Source organism: Athene cunicularia (genome assembly GCF_003259725.1).
Source record: "Athene cunicularia isolate RWA chromosome Z unlocalized genomic scaffold, athCun1 chrZ_part2, whole genome shotgun sequence".
Lineage (NCBI taxonomy): Eukaryota > Metazoa > Chordata > Aves > Strigiformes > Strigidae > Athene > Athene cunicularia.
In genome coordinates, this window is record NW_020799143.1 from 17,213,152 (window position 1) to 17,232,488 (window position 19,337).

General features: G+C 38.3%; 1 protein-coding gene across 2 annotated transcripts in view; it reads right to left on the minus strand.

The window, feature by feature from the left end:
* Positions 1 to 767: 767 nt before the first annotated feature.
* Positions 768 to 19,337, minus strand: part of APBA1 (amyloid beta precursor protein binding family A member 1) — a 69,633-nt gene continuing 51,063 nt past the window's right edge. Inside the window, exons 6-13 of one of the 2 annotated variants that reach the window (XM_026866153.1) lie at positions 16,298 to 16,330; positions 15,130 to 15,216; positions 14,359 to 14,544; positions 10,712 to 10,891; positions 9,701 to 9,913; positions 5,576 to 5,695; positions 4,776 to 4,916; positions 768 to 3,390 (exon numbers count right to left, since the gene is read on the minus strand). In XM_026866153.1, the coding sequence (XP_026721954.1) occupies positions 3,319 to 3,390; positions 4,776 to 4,916; positions 5,576 to 5,695; positions 9,701 to 9,913; positions 10,712 to 10,891; positions 14,359 to 14,544; positions 15,130 to 15,216; positions 16,298 to 16,330 (1,032 nt within the window). In that variant the 3' untranslated portion in view covers positions 768 to 3,318. The remainder of the gene's footprint in view (positions 3,391 to 4,775; positions 4,917 to 5,575; positions 5,696 to 9,700; positions 9,914 to 10,711; positions 10,892 to 14,358; positions 14,545 to 15,129; positions 15,217 to 16,297; positions 16,331 to 19,337) is intronic. The other variant, XM_026866154.1, reaches the window with a different exon arrangement.

Genomic DNA, 19,337 nt, shown 5'->3' on the forward strand with positions numbered 1-19,337 from the left:
TCAAACCACTGCAGTTTCATTAGAGGTCAAGAGACCTGTGGCAAAAAACATCAGAGGAATTACATTCAGTAGATTTGCAGTATCAACATTCCAGGCTCACATATATTTATATATATATATTTATATTTATATATAGGGATCATTAAATGTTTACAAATAACAATATTGTTACAAATACAATACTATACTTTTCCCAACGCTTTACAATAATTTCTATTCACCCTCTTTACAGAACAATAGTACAACTTCATAGCCTAGGTACTATGCTAAATATATACAAGAGTGCTCAACAACATTGTTGTCTTCAGAAACACATTTCATTCTAGAAAACAAGGAAAGCAAGCAAACCTGGAAATCCTAACTGAATCTCAAATTAAAACTAGATTCAAAACAAATGTGTGAAACTTGCTAATAAAAAAAAATACAAGGGATATTTCATCCTTAATGTAAACACTTTAGAGTTAATTAGACTGTATGAAGCAGCAAGGATGAAAAAGAACTCAGGTCTGTCACTGAAGAAGGAATATGAACCAGCAGTCTGTTCCTCTCAATCGGTTAAAAATTCACATATGTAATCTAACAACTTGCTTCAACGGTCTAGAGAACTGCCAGCTTTCCCTTTCAAGCTCCTTTTTCTTGAAACTCTTTCCCTTCACAAAGTAAAATGGGATTGTTTACAAGACTGTTGCCAGAAGTGTGGACACACTACGGACCTCCCAGTTTAGAAATCTTACGCACACACCTTAGTTGGAAAAAATGAGACTGACTGTTAGGTTCTGATCCTGCAAGCATTCACTTGCTTGATGCTAAGCACCTATTTACCATGAACTGTTCAAGCACTCAAGCATCAGTAACTTCACAGAATCTTGGCTGCAAGATTTTCAAAGAGACTTGTTTCATCTCTAAATACATCTGCATGTTCAGGTCTTCATCATTTCCCGGTGAAGGGAGTTAAAGACTCCACCACATAAGTTGGACAGAACCACAGAAACAAGTGAAGCTGAGAGTGTAAACACAACAGGAACCAGAAGCATAAGTGTGTCTTCAAGAGTTCACTATGTTTCCTCAGGCAATTTATGGAAAGGCTGCACTGTATATAATCTTCTAAATTGTACATGGTTATATATCATATTTACATATATTACTATATATATGGAAAGTTCTGGGAAAAAAGTTCAAATGATCATACATCAGATGTCTAGAGTTGAACAATATACTCACAAGTCATTCACTATCTAGTTGCATCAGTCAGGCAGCAGAGGTAAGTACTAACCTGGAATACTAACACTGCTCTCTTGTGCAATCTGCTATTCTGGAGATTTGGATTAAATTATATAACAACAAGAACTGCAGTAAAATCAAGTCAATTTCAACACTAAAACATATTCACTTACTACAATAGTTTATGCACCACTTCATTATCTCCCTTAAATATTTACTGCCCACTGAAATACAAAGCTTACTGTCTACCTCTGATCAGCCCATGGACATCCATGATTTCTGAAAGCCAAAAACGGACCTCTGGCAAGAGTGCTCTGCAGCTCTCAGCAGTGTCTGCACACACACGTTGTACATATGCATGCATCCACTTCCATGAATCTCTGTAGCAATGTCTAGGTATCATTACTAGACTGTAAACAATGCCTCCATTGCACAGTCCACCCCACTATAATGGAGAAGTGACTATGACCAGCAGCACATTTGCAAAGCAGAAGTGGTGTGTGGCCTGCTCTTGTTTTCAACTCACTGTGCCTTTCTATCACAGTTAAACACAGCACAAACTATTTTTTTTTAAAAATCAACATACTAGCCCAGACTAAATGCATGGCTCAATTTCAGCATAAACACCAGTATACAGTCCTGGTAAAAAATAACTACAGAGAATGGAGAATTTTCCTCTCACTACGAAAAAAAACCCATTGCTGTTTCTTTTTTTTTTTCCCTCTTCAAGCAAAACAACCAACCCAACCCCCTTTTCCCCTTTTGTCTCTAGCATGCAAGTTAGAGGCCAGCCAAATCCTAGATTTCATACATCCCTAAAGTTTATCATCTTCATACAAGTGCATATAGTACACGCATATCTCCTTTAAGTGCCATACATATTGAAAAAAAAAATCACAATTATATAACAAAATAAATAAGTTTATTCCCACCTTAACCCTCCCACTGTTATCTATATCATGAACTAAGGAGAAAATCAATAAAATGAGACATGTCTTTGGACAAAAATATATGTTAAAACTGGCTCAGAGAACAAAATTACTTAGAATAATCTGCAGATCTCTTATATTCAAACTTCATAAATAGCAAGCACAATTTTAAAAATGTCTATATACATCGGCACACATGGCTGTGTGCACCAAGTTCAGAATTAAGAGCCTAGAAAAAGTGTAGCTATTCAGGAAAGCTCCTCACTATTTCTCTATTGTAGATATTTAAAGATCCTGCCCCTCTCCTTTAACCTCTAAAATAGGCAAGGGACTATAAAAGACATGTTGCATTTAAAAACAAAGTAGAAGAAAGGAAAGACTTAGAAACCTCGGGGCAGAGACAGTGAGGCAACTGTAAAAAAAGCCTCCCAAATTACCTAGTGTAAGTAATGCAAGTGTAACATGTTTCAGCAACTCATGGAGTACCTTTTGGGGTCCTATGTCCATGAAGAACTGACAACAGAGGGGAATTAAAATGTGTGTAGTAGCAAAGTCCATTCTACAACAGCAGCATTTACTGAGTCTTCATAAGCAGGTAATTCTTCCTGAGGGAAAAACTATCCTTGTGGACATAAACCTTTATATCCCTACAGACATAAACCTTTAATATTGAGCTCAGTGCCTGTGGGAAAATGGGGCAAGAAAAGCAAAGTCACATGCAGGATATCCAAAAGAACACTTTGCATCCTGTACTTTTATGTTTGGTAAAGACATCTTTCATTCAGTAACATTTAATTTACTCAGTTTGTCAAATTATAGCCACAAAAAAAAACCCTGACTGTGTAGCATGAAGCAGAGTCAATCTTCTTTGAGAATCCTGCTGTGAACAATGCTGCTACTATTTTCCTGTTTTGCATGTGGAATTGCATGAAGTTTCACTTGTAAAAAGATGCAACCAAAATAGTCCCATAGATATATTTTGCCCCTTCCCAAAATAGAGGGAAATGGTGGGGAGAAGAGGAAAAAGGGAGAGGAGACAGTGTGTTTGTGCCTGTGAAGGGGAGAGGGAGAGAAAGAAATGTCTCTGCAGACACAAAAATGCAGCACTAGACAAGCACTAACGAGGAAAAACATCCTCCATGCACATCACGATGGTGAGGTGTCAGCTTTAGATGTAAACTGGTTGCTCTTGTGCAGTCAACAGTCTGTACATGGCAGCTGGCATAGTCTTCATATGAATCTAGAAGAAATACGGCAAGTTAATCAATGTTCCTAACATGCATACTACAACAGAGCACTGGTGAAGGAACTAGCTAAGGTCATGAAAGACAGAAGGGAAAGGTAAAACCTGAGAGTTTTCAACCCCCTATTAAAGTATTGCAGATGGTAGTTTTATGAAACAGTATGTTTTGTATCAGTGAACAACCTAAAGTTGTGACACTTTGTATTTTCAAATTAGGGTTCTTCTAAAACATAAAGAACTACGGGTAAATAATAAAACAAAGGTGTGTTGGCTTGCTCTCACTTCCACTTTTTAGATCTGAATAGCAACATGCTAACATAGAATCATAGAATTATGGAATAGTTTGAGTTGGAAGGGACCTTTGAAGATCATTTAGTCCAATCCCCCTGCTGTGGTCAGGGGACATCTTTCACTAGATCAGGATGCTGAAATCTCCATCCAACTTTGAACACTGCCAAGAATGGGGCACTCACAACTTCTCTGGGCAACTTGATCCTGTGTCTCACCACCCTCACCATAAAAAATTTCTTCCTTATGTTCAATCTAAATCTACCCTCTTTCATATTAAAAACATTGCCCATTGTTCTGTCACTGGAGGCCCTGGTAAAAAGTCTCCCTCCACCTTTCTTATAAGCCCCCTTTATATATTGAAAGGCTGCAGTAAGGTTCTCCCAGAGTCTTCTCTTCTCCAGGCTGAACAACCACAACTCTCTGAGCCATTCTTCACGGGAAAGGTGTTCCAGCCCTCTGATCATTTTTGTGGCCCTCCTTTGGACCCACTCTAACAGGTTCATGCCTTTCTTGTGATGGGGACCCCAGAGCTGGACACACTACTCCACGTGGGGTCTCAAGAGAGTGGAGTAGAGGGGGAAAGTCACCTCCCTTGACCTGCTGGCAATGCTTCTTTTTATAAAGCCCAGGATACAAATGGCTTTCAGGGCTGCAACTGCACATTGCTTGCTCATGCCCAACTTTTTCATTCACCAGTATCTGCAAGCCCTTCTCCGCAGGGCTGCTCTCAATCCTTTCATCCCCCAGTCTGTACTGATGTTGGAGCTTGCGCTGACTGAAGTGCAGAACCTTGCATTTAAGCCTTGTGGAACTTCATAAGGGTCACATGGGCTCATTCCTCAAGCCTGTCAAAGTCCCTCTAATGGCATCCCTTTCCTCAAGCGAATCAACCACACCACAGAGTTTGGTGTTATCCACAAACCTGCTGAAGGTGTGCTCAATCCCACTCTCTCTGCCATTGATGAAGATACTAAAAAGTATTGGTCCCATTATGTTCCCTTGAGGGGCACCACTTGTTACTGGTTTTCCACTGGTTTGTTAATGCTAACAGCAAGAATGTTGTATCGCCTAGACACATTGCCTGCTCTTACCTCACCAACAGCATTTGAGAGAATGTGAACAATTTTCTCATGGGGTGTTGCTACAACACTCTGTCCATTGATTTCAATGATCCGATGGCCGACACGCACACCTCCTCGCTCTGCTATACCTCCTCTCATAAGGCTGCAGATCTGGAATGGAAAGGACGAATTTATCAGGGTCTGGATAAGGAACAGAGGCTTTAGGTTACCCATTTTTGCCTGTAAACTATAAAGCAACATTTAAACACAGAGGCTTGCAACAAATTCTAAAATGTAATTGATCACTGATTCAAAGTAAAATTTGTTAGTGACAAGTAACTACTGGACATTCTATTCCAAGAGCAGAACAAACTGTCAGAAAAGGCTGTTGTAAATCACATGTGCCATGGTTTGGAAATTTAAGAGCATATGAAAGACCACAGTTTAGTAATGTTCAGGATGCAGATGCCTTACAACAAGACAGGATCAACAACAGTCTTTTTCTTTTGAGATCATGCAATGGCTTGGTTAGAGACATTAAAGACACCTATTGAAAGCAGCCTTTGCTACACATTTTTGTTTCTCTAATCTAAAACAGCTTTTCTACTCCTCTGGTTAATTCTAAAGTTGTGAAGTAAGCAGAGTTAAAGACAAAAAATAACTCTGATAAACTCTGCTTTTATATCTTAGACTTAAGAGATATGCAAAGTCCTGCTTGCTGTAAGGGAAAAAATAGCAGCTTCCCTCTTCCCACACTGAAACTTACCCCCAAATGAGTAAGAAGTTTCATGTATATTAAAGCTTAACAAGAGAGAGTGAAAGCTACTTACAATCCCATTCTGCACACTGAAGCCCAACTGATATCTGAGGTCTGGTCTCCTGATCAAGACTGTGGTTACTGGAGGACACCTAACAATATTCAGTTTAATCCGGGCCTGGTTTTTCAAACCCTGCGAAAAGAAATCACCATTAAAAATGCTAGCAAAGACAGAGCAAAATATTTAACATAAGCACTGTGTGGGGAAAAAAGTGTTAAAATATTGACAGGGGAACAGCCCTGAACAAACTGCTCTTGTTATGCTTTGTAACATTATGTGATCACTGAATGCTAGACACAAGCAGAATATTCACTGAAACGAGTGATAAAATATCTTTTTTTTTTTTTTCCTCACCAAGAAGCTGACAGTTATTTTAGGAAAACTAGTTTCCTGTTAGCAATTTCTTCAAGTGATAACACAAATCATGTACAAAAAGAATGTTGAACAGGTGTATACAGCTCACCAAAAAAGCCAATGACTATGGATGGGAAATAAAATTTTGGAGTAACTTGCTAAGATAGTTACAAATAAGTGGCTTCCCTAATGGGATATACTAAATTCTGTCAAGCAAATGGCAGGTCCTGCTCATATCATGCTTGTATAAGCAGTGGTCCCAAATTCTGTTCCTCCTCCCTTCTAAATGAGTTATATCACATTTGTCATGAACTCCTCGCTATCAGGAGAAAACTGAAGGAAGAAAATTTATTTTTACTGTCAGGGTGGTAAAACACTGGAACAGGTTACTGAGAGAGATTGTGGAGTATCCAGCCTTGGAGTTATTTAAACCCTAGTGAGCACTAAGCAACCTGCTCTACTTTGAACTGAAGTGTTGGTCTAGACCAGCTTCAGCAGTGACTGCCAGCCTCAGAGACTGATTGTATGGATCCATGAAAACTCAAACGTAAAAATGCAGATAACTTCAACCTGACCCCTTGTACAGCCTCAAGCATTCAGAGCTATTGGAGATTGTTAAAATATTTTTCTGAAATGCTTCATTCACATCAAGGATTAGTCATAAATAAATACATAAATAAAATCCATATCAAGAAAGAAATGCTTTAGAAAGAATACAGCAACTTCAACATTACTTAATACAATACTTAATACTTAATACAATACAATGAATACTTAATACAATGAATTCTGAATTCCTGTTATATGTACAATTGAAATCGGTCCCACTGCAACTAATAGGTGTCTGCACTGACTTCAAAAGGTTAATTCTGAAAAGTAATTCCTACTACACCTAAGGTAATATACACTGAAGTCTCTACATCTATTTTACTGCTGTTGATTCTGTTGACCTAAACTGTAAATTCAGCAGTGGCCTGAATAGCTAGACTGGCATCCTGGCAGGGTGAACTGCCCTAGAGTCTGTTCTCCTGTCCGTGCCTTAAACTGGATGCAATCATGGCATGGGAAACAGCTGCCGTCACTTCCACACAGTGCTGAGCTCAGCTTGGCTCACTGTTGAAAGTTATTCCAAGAGAATGGGCATGTGAACACAAAATGACAAAGCATGTGGCTGTGGGAACCTCCTCTACTCCCAGCAGAAAGAAGGTCCAAACTCCATCTCTTCCATGACTGTGGACTACTCCACTCTGGTGAGGAGTGAGCTGCACATCACACATGCTCGAGTCACTCATCTTCTATTTGCAGGTCTTCACAAGAACACACACTGTAGAAGACAGCAACTAGTAAATCTGTACTAAGCTGTGGGTATGATGTTTACTCAAAAGTCTGAGGGGCTTTTGCCTCAGCCTTCTAAATCCAGGAGGGCAGGAATTATGCAGAGTACTGGAGATGCCCATTTAGGTGTCTTAACTTCAGTGACCTGAGTTCACTCAGGCTACATGCCCTCAACAGAGTTGCTATTACTATGCTCTTACTTCCCTGACAAATGTGCAAGTTATTTTTATGTATTCCTTGGAAAAAAAAAAGTAATATGGTCCCCAACAAATAATTTTCAAATTTTACAGAAAATGCATATATTTCAAAAGTGGCTAATACCCAGTATGATGCAGACTGGTAATATCTGCTGATCAAAAACAAAACCATTCTATCATTGGACCAATTTATTTGCTCATCTAGTCCCCGAGTCAGCTTCTGATAACAGCTAGTACCAGATGCTTCTGAAGAATATACAATTAGGGAATAACCACCACATATGGAAAGCTTCTTCCAAACTCTGTCAGTCTGCAACTGGTTTATGGTCAATTAGCAGCAGACATTACATCCAAAACTGAAATTACCTTGAAGTGCCTGTAAGATATTCTTCTTAGCTACACAATATTGTAATCTTTTTATAGGAGTCCTTACAGCATACTAAAGAAATCTGAAATCATGAGATATTTCTGCCATGTTTAATTCAGTGGTATATATACTTGTCACCAGAAGTGCTATATGAAGAGCTCCAGATGTATGGTTATGAAGACCTGCAAACATAGAGATTATCTTCTCTTTAGAAAGACAAAATAAATGGCTAGCAGTTCCTATGGCAACAGCAATAAGTATCAGTGAGGAAGGGAAGGATCTGCCAAAGCTGGAAATAGTGAAGCTGGTTGGTTGTTTTGAGGAAGTACAGATGAGCACAACGAAACTCCACCTGAAAAGGCTCTGAATCAAAGAATCACAGAATGGTTTGGGCTGGTAAGGACCCAAAAGATCATCTAGCTTCAACCCCCCTGCCACAGGCAGGGACACCTTCCACTAGCCCAGGTTGCTCAAAGCCCCGTCCAGCCTGGCCTTGAACACTGCCAGGGAGGGGGCAGCCACAGCTTCTCTGGGCAACCTCTGCCAGTGACTCACCAGCCTCACAGGAAAGAATTTCTTCCTTATATCTAATTTAAATCTACCCTCTTCCAGTTTAAAACCATTACCTCTTGTCCCATCACTACAATCTTGGACTCATAATAACTCATCACAGTTTTAGAAATAAAATTGACATGGCATAGGAAACAAGTATGGCTAACATGAAAAGCCTAAATTTGCAGTAGTTTTGTTTCACTGAACCTGGCACAAAGATATTTAATATGATTACTTTTTTCCTTCCCTCACAAATATTAGACTGTTTTTAGCATGCTACACTTCCAGGCTATCATTTCTACTCACTGAATCTAAAATGGCTGGCTCAGTAACTTATGCATCTATTACTCATCAGAACTCAGTATAAAACATTTTTGGAAAACAGAATGGGAAGTCTTTATAGTAAACGTCTTAGTTCAAATGTTAAGAAAGTAATCTGTGGACAAAAAAAAAAAAAATTACTTTACTTTGTAAATTTACTTTGTAAATGCAAAATTTACTTTGCAATTTAAAGGAGTACAAAATGCAACCCCCCCGTATTACATAATACAACTTGTTACCAGAAAGTTGCTAAATAAATAACTTTAACAGGCATATTCCCAGAAATCAGAGAAGGATTTCTGTATAGCACAGCACCAGCATATCATTACATGTCTACATTTTTTGATCTGCAGGACCTCTGTGGGGCTATTCTGATAAATAATAAAGTCTATATAACTTCATCTCAAACATTCCTTAGTGACGCATCTTTACAGCTCTTGAAACTCTTGATGTTAAAATACCTATTCCCTTGTATGCTACAGCTACTTCAGACACTGTTCAGTTCCAGTTGACCTGCGTGCTTTTAGCAGTCCCTTTTCTGACAAACAGAATAAAAGTCTTCTAATTAAAATCTCCCATTTAGCCAAGCGAAGAGAAGCATCACATTTTCAAATAACTCAAGCAATGTTTCTACAGAGGATAAGTACATCTTCAATTCAAAGTTTAAAAGTTTTAAAAATAGTTATAAACAAAATGCAAAGCATCAGCTCTAGTTCAGTCAGATACTAGAAGGCATTTAAACAGCTAATATGGCCTAAGACAACATTATTCACATTAAATTTTAAGCGTGCATCTGGTAATATCTTCCTTCTGAACAAAATATTCTCTTGTGAAGTTCTGCACAAGGGTCCTTGTCTATATAAGCAAATGGCACAGCTCACTTTCTGGGAGTCAGAAAATTGGTGTAGCATAATTCCCACTGTAATTTAAAGACTTAAGAGTTCTATACTTTCTGCTCTCCTGTTATGTAACCCTTTAAAAATGTGTAACTTCCAGAAACATTCTCCATACCTTTATAATGCTCTGACATGTTGAGAGTGGTAAACCAACCAAACTGGTCCCATTGATTGACATGATCTGGTCCCCTATGTTCAGCTTCCCAGACTTCTCTGCTGGTCCTCCATGCATCATGTTGGCTATGATAACTGTAGGCAGAATGGATCCCCAGCCAGACTCCACAATCACTACACCTAGGATTTCTCCTTTTTGCTTTTCAATGTAAACCTGTATCATAACAAAAAGCATTTCAAAAAAAAGCTTCTTCACAGCTACAGAAATAACACACCACCACCACCAAACATTCATATAACCAACAAACACATATCCCTCCTTACTTGCAACCTGCCTTCCCAATTCAAAGGCAAAACAAACTAGGGCACACATTTTGTTATATTTAATTTGTATTCAAATACGAAATAATCAGCACTACATAACAGACATTTTACTTAGCTTGAAACACCCCTCACAATTTATTTCTGCATATAAGCAGAGGAAATTTGAGTTGAAGAAGCAGTGGTGCCATGGTCTTCAGTGACAAAGCTCAACAGGAAGAGATTGCAAGCGTTTATGGTTGTGGATTGGAAAACCAATACTGGTGTGTTCCAGTGGTGCAGTTTCATCTTAAGGAAGCAAGCTGCAAATTCTTTCAGCAAATACAATTCTTTAAAATCTGGTATCAGCCACTTTCACAAATACCCGTGCCTCTATAAATTTCACATTGTTTACTGTAATCTGTTGAATTGTATTAATCTAAGTTCATTTTCAAACATGTCTGAAAATGGTTTGATAAAAGAACACAAAGAGATGGTAAACCATTTGATGCTGATGTTTGGGTTCACTGTTTGCCTTTGAAACAGAACTGATGACAGGGTGTCCTACTTGGGGGGATATTCTAGTCTCACTCAGGTAATTTATATTAGTGGTATAAAAGTATTAATGGTTTCCTGATTTCTGCTGGCATGGGCCTGCAATTGGTACAGAGCAGCTTAATGTTGTTACAGAAAAAAAAAAAAAGAGACATACATCTTTGCAGTTTTCAGATTTGGAGAAGTGAATCAGGTCATCATTGTACATGTCCTGGGTATTGAGCAAGTCACTATACTCCTTCTGGCTAAGGTCTTCTGGGTTGATTCCGTTTGCCCTCAGAAATTCCTGGTAGGCCACACTAAATGCTTGACCTATGGACTGTGCAATCAGCTGTGCCTGTAGCAGTTCCCAGAGAAGAGAAAAAAAAATTGAAACATTCTGATGGTCTTGTCCACTGACACTTTCTCTGTCACAATCACAGTGTAAAATGGATCATCAAGTTGATGAACCTACAAGTTACTGCAAACCAGTTTAAAAAATATTTGTGCATTAAAAATTAATTTAGAAGACCCACAAAATGTCAACACATTCACCTGTGCCATGAATACAGCTTGGTAAGCAATTATAAATGAGAGCCACCCTTTCACCGATAAGAACTGATAATATAAATGTAAAGGTATACCCGCTGCAGTGACTGTAGCTTGCACCTACAATTCTTCCTACATGTGCAGCTCCCAGATGGCTCTCCCCTTCTAGCAGAGGCAATGCCATTCTCTGAAAAGCCAGCAGTGAAAATGAAAATGTCTACTAGAAAACACACAACCACATTTAAGAGGGTATTTTCTCCTCTTCTTACCCTCCTTTAGAAACATCATGTCCATATTGGCTGCTCCTACCTCATTCTCAGATGAAACATGAAAAAGGCAGCAATTAGTGGCTGGATCCAGGCCTTGAATCAACTGGAAGTGGTTACATACATCTCCTTCTCCACCCTGCTATCTTCTTCAACCTCTCTCCCCTACATTTCTTGTTTCCCTCCCTCCAACTCCCATGACTTTTCCAGTTTCCTGCCTTTTTCCTTCTCAGCCTGTCCTTTGTGTGCACCCTCTTGCATATGCAGCTTCCCATAGCCTTCTCTGCACCTAAAGCCACCAAACGCACCACTCCCTACAGTGCACTGCTCCCACTCTTGAGCTGTTCTTCATATGCAGCAGTGGGAGAGAGACTGGGCCCAAGGCAGACATGGAGAAAGCTCTGTGTCAGGCATGGTGGGGAATGCTGCTGGAAACAGCAGACCGGAGGGATGCCTCCCTTTGAGGTAGTATGAGACAGGTAACGGACAGGAGAGGAAAGCATTACAGCATGATGCAGAGTACTGCTGTGCATAACTGGAGCGGCACGTGCAGTAAGCACTGTGTAGCACACAGGAGTTGCCCATGATGTGTACTGGAACAGTCCCTTGGAGCACAGCGTGGGCTGTGGTGAAGGGAGCAAAGAGAAGAGGAGAGTTCCACATCTGACAAGGTAGGCCTGAGGGAGTGCTGCTGATGAATGAATACTGCTGAGGTGTATTTTTATACAGCCTATCAGCTATATTTAAAGTCCATTTTAGTCTCTAATAAAGGAAAGGTTCCCAACCCTAAAATAAAAAGTTGCTTTTATCTTAAAGCAACTCAAACTAGCTCTAAACCTGCTGATGAGAACAGCATGATTGCTGGTGTTGAAAAGGACAGTATCTAGATTGGCAGTATTTTACCAATGCTCAGATCAACCTAGTTTTGATAGCAAGAACAGGAAAGCAAGAAAATGGGAAATGTACACCTCGATGGCTCAGCAACCTAAGTGAGGAGATAAATGTCAACTTTACATTCATACACATGTATCCTCCCTCCAGGAAGAGACCAACTCCCATTTAGAGACCCAGCATTTGGACATGTCACTGGGGTTCAGCTCATTTGAAGATCCAGCTCTGAATACAGTTGAAAATCTGGTGCTGTCCTTAGATAAGGACTCTTCCAAGCAGAAACACATTCTGGCCAACACCTGCTTGAGGGCTTACAGCTTCTCTGTCAGTTACTAAGTAAGTTCTTCTAAATACCCAGTTGTCCCAGAAGAAACGGTGACAATGATATATACATGACTTTTATATTATAAAACTGGATGTAAAAGATCTTTGAAGTTGACATCTCCTCTCTGCTAATAGGTGATGCACTGTTTCCATTCTAACTCTTTTAGTCATTTGGGTATTTGAGATAATTTTGCAAGCTATTTGTGAACTATACCATGACTAGGGAGAGCTGATGTAATCTCCCGAAATTTCTCAGCATATTTTCACATCACTGAGCAATGCCTGTATTGGATCTACAGGCACCTACTTTTTAGGCCAATATCTTATTGCATAGGGAGGATCACATCTGACAAAAATATGGGCTGATCCAAACAAACCACAGAAAGTGATGTCAGTGATCCCCAACAGGAAAAACAGATTCCAGCTAGCCAAAGTAATTAATAGTAGCCTGTGAAACAGATCTAGGAAGTCTGGATCATAGTCAGACCTCCACATGCTGAAGGAAAGTAAACCCCAGTCTCTGGCCTCTGACAGTTTGATTTTCAATTTTTCAACTGGTCAGTAGGAGAGCTAGCAGTGTCCAAATCTGTGACTAGAAATACAGAACAGCAGGCTCAAAGTGGGCAGCATATCAAATGATATTAAGCCAAAGGACCACTGGCTACTCTCTTTACTTAACACCAGTTTCTTGAAAGGCTTTGCTAAACTGGCTTACATGTTAGTTTGGGGAAAACAAACAAACAAACAAACAAACAATTTTTTATGCTCGCTGTCAAAATTTTGGTAGAGGATTACTTCTATCAGTACTCTTGCTCCTACTTTTTAACCTCAACCTCAGCAGTGGGTCATATTTATACATTCACCTTCAACTGGATAATTTATTCAGACATGGGTTTAGAACAGATTCATCACGACATAAAATCAGCTCCTTATTCAAGAAAACCTTCCCATGTCAAAGTCCTTGTTGATACACTGTAGAGTGGAAGACATGAGTATTCTGTAAGACACTGATATTTTCACCTTACTTCTCTTAAGTAATGCTCTGCTATTCGGAGGGCTTAGAACTGAGATTTTCTCATTTTCACAAATTACTAGGACTAACTTGATTATGATCCTGACAACTACATACCTAGCCACTTCAGTCTGAGATGTTTGGTTTTACTTTTCAGTTACTGAGCTAAAAAAAACTGCATAAAATAGGCAAGTTATGCATATTGATTGTGAAAACAGGATATCAAGTCCTATATAAGGTAACTGAGTAACCTGCACCATAGACTAAAATTAACTCAGATGTGTGTCTATTCATCATACTTTTAGTTTGCTGGAATTACCAATATTGCTGGCTTTTTGATATGATGGCAGTAACTACTCCCCAACACAACTCTACTCCTCAAGGGGGAAAAAAAAAAAAAATCACCTTTACCTTTCTAGTATGTATCAATGATTGATTCTTGATGCAAAATTTGGGATTAGAATTTCCCTAGGAAAATAAGCATCTCCAACAGACTTTCACATGCAGAATCTAAGCTGCTATTTGTAAGCTGTGGCACCTGGATCCTCCTCTCATTGTTACTGGAAGGCACTGAAGGAGCTTAAAAACAGGAAGCATTTCTATAAACACCAATTTTGTGAGTAAAATGTCAGGTCCAAACATGTGAACAGAAGGCAAGTTCCTCTGCTTAAATATTTGGTTGCAGTTAAAGAACAAACAGGACCACTTGCAATGGACTTCAAGCCTTCCAAAATATGCTTACATTTCCACCCTAGAAAATTACAAGACAGAGTAATTGCTCACATCCTCAGACTCAAAGACATGACAAATCATTTTGTACTGCCTCTTTCCGTCTTGGGAAGGGTGAGATGCTTCCACATTATCTTGGGAGTTAGACCGTGGCATTCGCCTACGAGCCATCAAAACAACTATATTTCCTATATCTGCAATGTAAGAAATGGTCCGCAGTGGATGATCCATCATGGTTTCCTGGGGAATACAAAAAACAATGTGAGCAGCTGTTTCAACAAAGTTCTTATTGCACACCTAGTATTATGCAGACAAATGTCAATGTCAGATTTTTGTTAAGTGAAGTCTGTCATACCTGTCATGCATGAAGGGAGATGCCAATAGAAAACAAGAGCTTCCCTTTCCAAAAGTAAAGCAAAGAGCAAGTTTTACAAATTAAAGTTGCACTTTCTGTGGCAAAGCACATAAAGACCTCAATAAAAGAACTTTAATATGCTAGGCATTCATGTGCAAAGGACTATGAACTTCAAATTATCACAACCAAACATTCTGCGCTACTCTGGGCACAATACTCGATCATCATGGCTTCTAAGAAACAGCTGACTGCAATTAGATTACCTGCACATTCTAATAATTTCTACAGTCAGACACATGCCAGAGTAATTGCATGTAGGACATGGTTCTTGAACATGGATTTTTTACTAGGAAATCCTGTCGGGAAATACAAGAGCCAGCACTTTTTGAGGGATAAATTTTGGCATGTAGGTGAAGGTCTATTTCAGTAGCCTACAACCACAATACTGACAAAGGTGTCTTTGTCTATACCTGTGTGTCTGCATTCAGTACTTTTATCCTCTGTGTAGAAATGAAGAGATCCACTTCAGTCATGGGTTGAGATTCACCTTCTGGAGCCTGTAAATAAATGGACAAGAGTCAAACAAACACATCAGGTAACATACTTACCAATGAAGTTAGCTCACAAACAGGGGTGCACTAAGACACAGTCACCAGAACAGCAATGCAAGATAGACAGCAGAAGCTAAACACAAAGGTATGGAAACTATATACATATATGTGAAATAGGATATTATCTGAAAAATTCTTAACCCCATAAAATCTTCCCTTGTTATTTTCCCTGATTCAGTAAAATTATACCTGACTACAACATGAACTATACAAAGACTTCATGAAAATCAAAATTATTATCTCACTTTGTCCACACTATGAATCCCACTTTAAGGAAGGTTTTTCACACAAGCCATAGAACAGCCTAATGGTATGTCTTACTTAAGGACTTTCTATATGAGCTAACAGTGACCACAGAGACCTGTGGAAAAACCTGTGCCACAGGTGAGTACAGCTTAAGCAATTCATAATGTAGTCCTGGTAAGAAGACCTTCACATACTCTTCAAGCATTAACCCATTGTAGAAGTCACATTTTGTTAACAGAAAGCAAACACTTGCAATTTTTTAATAAATTAGATTTGTTAAAAGATACTTAAAAACTTCATAAATAAAACTTATTACTAAGATGAGTCAATCTCAGCATATTACTGTGTGTATATACATAAACTTTTTTTCTTTTTTGCATCCAGCAATTTGACACGTCTGTGAATCAAACGAAGTATTCTTATAAAAAGATTAAAACACCTCCCCCCCCCAACTTAATTTTAATCTATCATTTTACATAATTAAAACCTTTGCCATGTCAGTCCTGTTTCTTTAGTATGTGTTTTGGGTTCTGCCTGTAACCATTTGATAAATCCAATCTTCTATTTCTAACATGAGATGGCTAATGATAAACAACAGAAAATGGCCAAGCAGGTAACTGATTTCTGACAAATGTCAACTTGTATGGTGGCTCAGAAATAAATCTAAAAAAAACTTGCTGGATGCAGAAAATAAAAACACAAAACTAAAAGAAAGGAAAAAAAACATCCCAGAAAACAAAAGAACAGGCATAACATCAAGCTGATGGAGTTTGTACTGCACCTTCTTCCTGCTTTTGGCTAATTTCTGGGCCATCTGCTTAGCATGGAACAAACAGAGACAGGAGAATAGTTAGAAAAGAATTTACAGAGACTCCAAGTCAAGAAGGAATCTGCCTGCTAATGCCAGGGCTCACAGACTACTAGCTGTTCTAAATTGGTCCCTGCTTAGATTAATTTCCTCCTTTTCTTTTTGGCTTAAAAAATGATAAGTCACGTTTAGCACAAGTACTTTAAAGAATAAAAAGAAACTGCACAAAGAGAGTCAGGAAGAACACAAGAGGAATTTCTTTTTATTTAATTGAAAATGTTACTTGAAACAAACAAGGGGTTTTTAGCATGGGTTTGTTTCTTGGGGCTTTTTGTAAGGAAAAAAAACATTGAGCTTCCACTTACTTACAGCAGCGTAAACCATGATGTTACTGCTTTTGAAGCAACATCAGTGTAAAAGGTGGGAGAAGAATCTTAACTCTTACCATTACAGGTTTTTCAGATCTAAAGAATTTAGATGCAAGTTTCCTAATGCTCTCATATTTAACCAGTCTTCAAAAAATAACCTCCCTAAAACGATGTTATTTTTTCCTGGAAAAACAGTATGACAGAAGGTAAATTTCACCTCCATTTTCTCCTCCTTCTGTGCAAATATACCATACCACTGTTAGCACTGCATATCTGGACAACAGGTTTTCCTGTGTCTCCTGCACAAAGACATGTCCATACTACCGCATTTTTTGAAGAAGGCAGTGGAGCATGTACTTCAGTTCCACAAATAGGTCTCTTGTCACTGAGTAGTTTAATTGATTTACATCCAACTCATTGCAACAATCTGATCTCTTATGTGCTACTACTGTGGCAACAATAAAACCACAAATAAGCATAATTCTTGCAGACTTGCAAGCATTAATTCAAACCAAGGTGAACCTGAACTTACAGACCTGCTTACTGAAGAAATGCAATACTCACCAGGCTGGCAGATACCCTGTTACTTCCAAAAGTAACAGCCTCTTAACTAATTAAATTAACAGGTGTTCTTGTGGTAGGAAGGAAGCTTACTATTACAGGCTTCATAGAGATTTATGGCTAATTACTTTTATGAAGAACAAACAGGAGGCCTGAATCATAAGACACATCAAACGTTTTATACTGATGCTCACAACTTACACCTGTCAGGTCTCATCTAAACAAACCTGAAAGCACCTACTGAAACTTCAGACTGTGCTGCTTATTTACAAATAGAAACATCCTCACACTAGCTTTTAGTCACCTTTTTCGAAGTAAGAAATATTTGATAGCCTGGCAACTGCAAACTATTTCAAAAGCAGTTAGAACTGCCTCATGCCGCACGCTCTTCATTATATTAATTCACATTGGTAATCAGAAATAATATACTCATCTTGAATAACAGCTGCCTGCCACACACTGGGCAAGGGGGAGACACTAATGAGACAGAGCATTTAAACTGCTTTCCCAAATCAAGCTCCCCTTTAGACAATTTCCCCCTCTCCCCAACCTTCACAGAGTGATGGACCTCACAAAAGAAGAAAAGCACAGGCCAAAAAGAAAAAGGGGGAAAAAAAATTCTTGACTTAGAGGTTTACAATGCATAATTAAAGATTAATCGGAATATACTACCATTCAATTTATTGAAACTTCTGCTCTTGCAATGGAAGCATCTGGTCTTAGTAGTATTTTAGTTTTTTGAAGAATGATTTTCAAATATTTCATAAAGCTAAGGTAATGATATGGAACAACCAATTTTAATAAGTGATTTAACACTGCACAGAAATGTCATAAAAGAAGCTATGGTCCATGAAAAAATAAATTAGGATAATTCTATGCAAGACACTTTATCATACAAATTCTCTTTATGACCACATTATTTTGCTAATTTAGATTGAAAGATTCTTTCCATATTCTTAGAAAAAACAGAAACTACCTAATATAAACTTTTTTTTTTTTTAATATACAGATTCCAGGATTTTTATTTAAGGTAAATTAAATTTAACTATGTACCTAGTAGCAATTTCCAAAATTAGAAATTGTTAAAAACCAGCAAGCTTCCACTTTTGCTACAGGGATGTCTTAAATATACTCAACCCATTTTGCCTCTACAAAAAATGTACTACAACTCAGTGAACACCTAGATGACACTGAGTAAAAAAAATGTGCAGAATACTGAACTATTTCCACATATGTGTTTTCTTACATTACATTCAGTAATTAAATCAGTTATCTAAAAATGTTCAAACCTGCCACATAGCTCAAATCTGCTGATGAAAAATAAAAATGAAAGTTAGTTGTTAGTTCACATGTGAAATGTAACAGCACAGATAGGCTGTGAATTTTAACCACGCACATCAACTTTTTTACTGTTACAAGTATTATGGATCCACTCCAAGTAAAATGTGAAAATATATTTTTTTCTGTGCTATCTGAAGAAATTGTACTACAGTCTGAAAATGGTGAAATGCCTTTTCTACTACTAAAAGTAACTCCCAGTGGAAATACGAAACAACTACATTTGACTTCTATTTGACTTCAACTACAAATGCCTTCAAAGTCGTGTATCTGTTTTAACTTAGGTAGACTTCATAGAGATGAGCGCCCAAGCAAGAAACCCCCCAACTCTTGTACTTTTACTGGAAGAGATGCTTTTTTAAACAAGCAGCATGGAGAATTGTTTTCAAAATCTGTTTATATTCTAAATGAATGAATATGTGGTGTGAAGGAAGCATTATAGGAATTATCAGATTTAAAAGGAACACACTCATAGGAAGGTAAGGTACAACAGGCATTAAACAAAGCTCTCTCCCCATTTTTAATGCTCTTAACTTCAAGTTTGCAAATTTTTAAAAGCTCATTCTTAATTCATAACCTTTATTTTCTTTTACTACAGAGATGTTTCACATGCAACACCTAACACTCTCCGTAAACAAACATGAGTGTGGCACAAGTATCATAGTCATTGTGCAAGCAGTATTTTACACATCTGGGCTAAAGGCTATCTTATGCAATAATGAATCTGGCAGCAGGAACTCCTATAG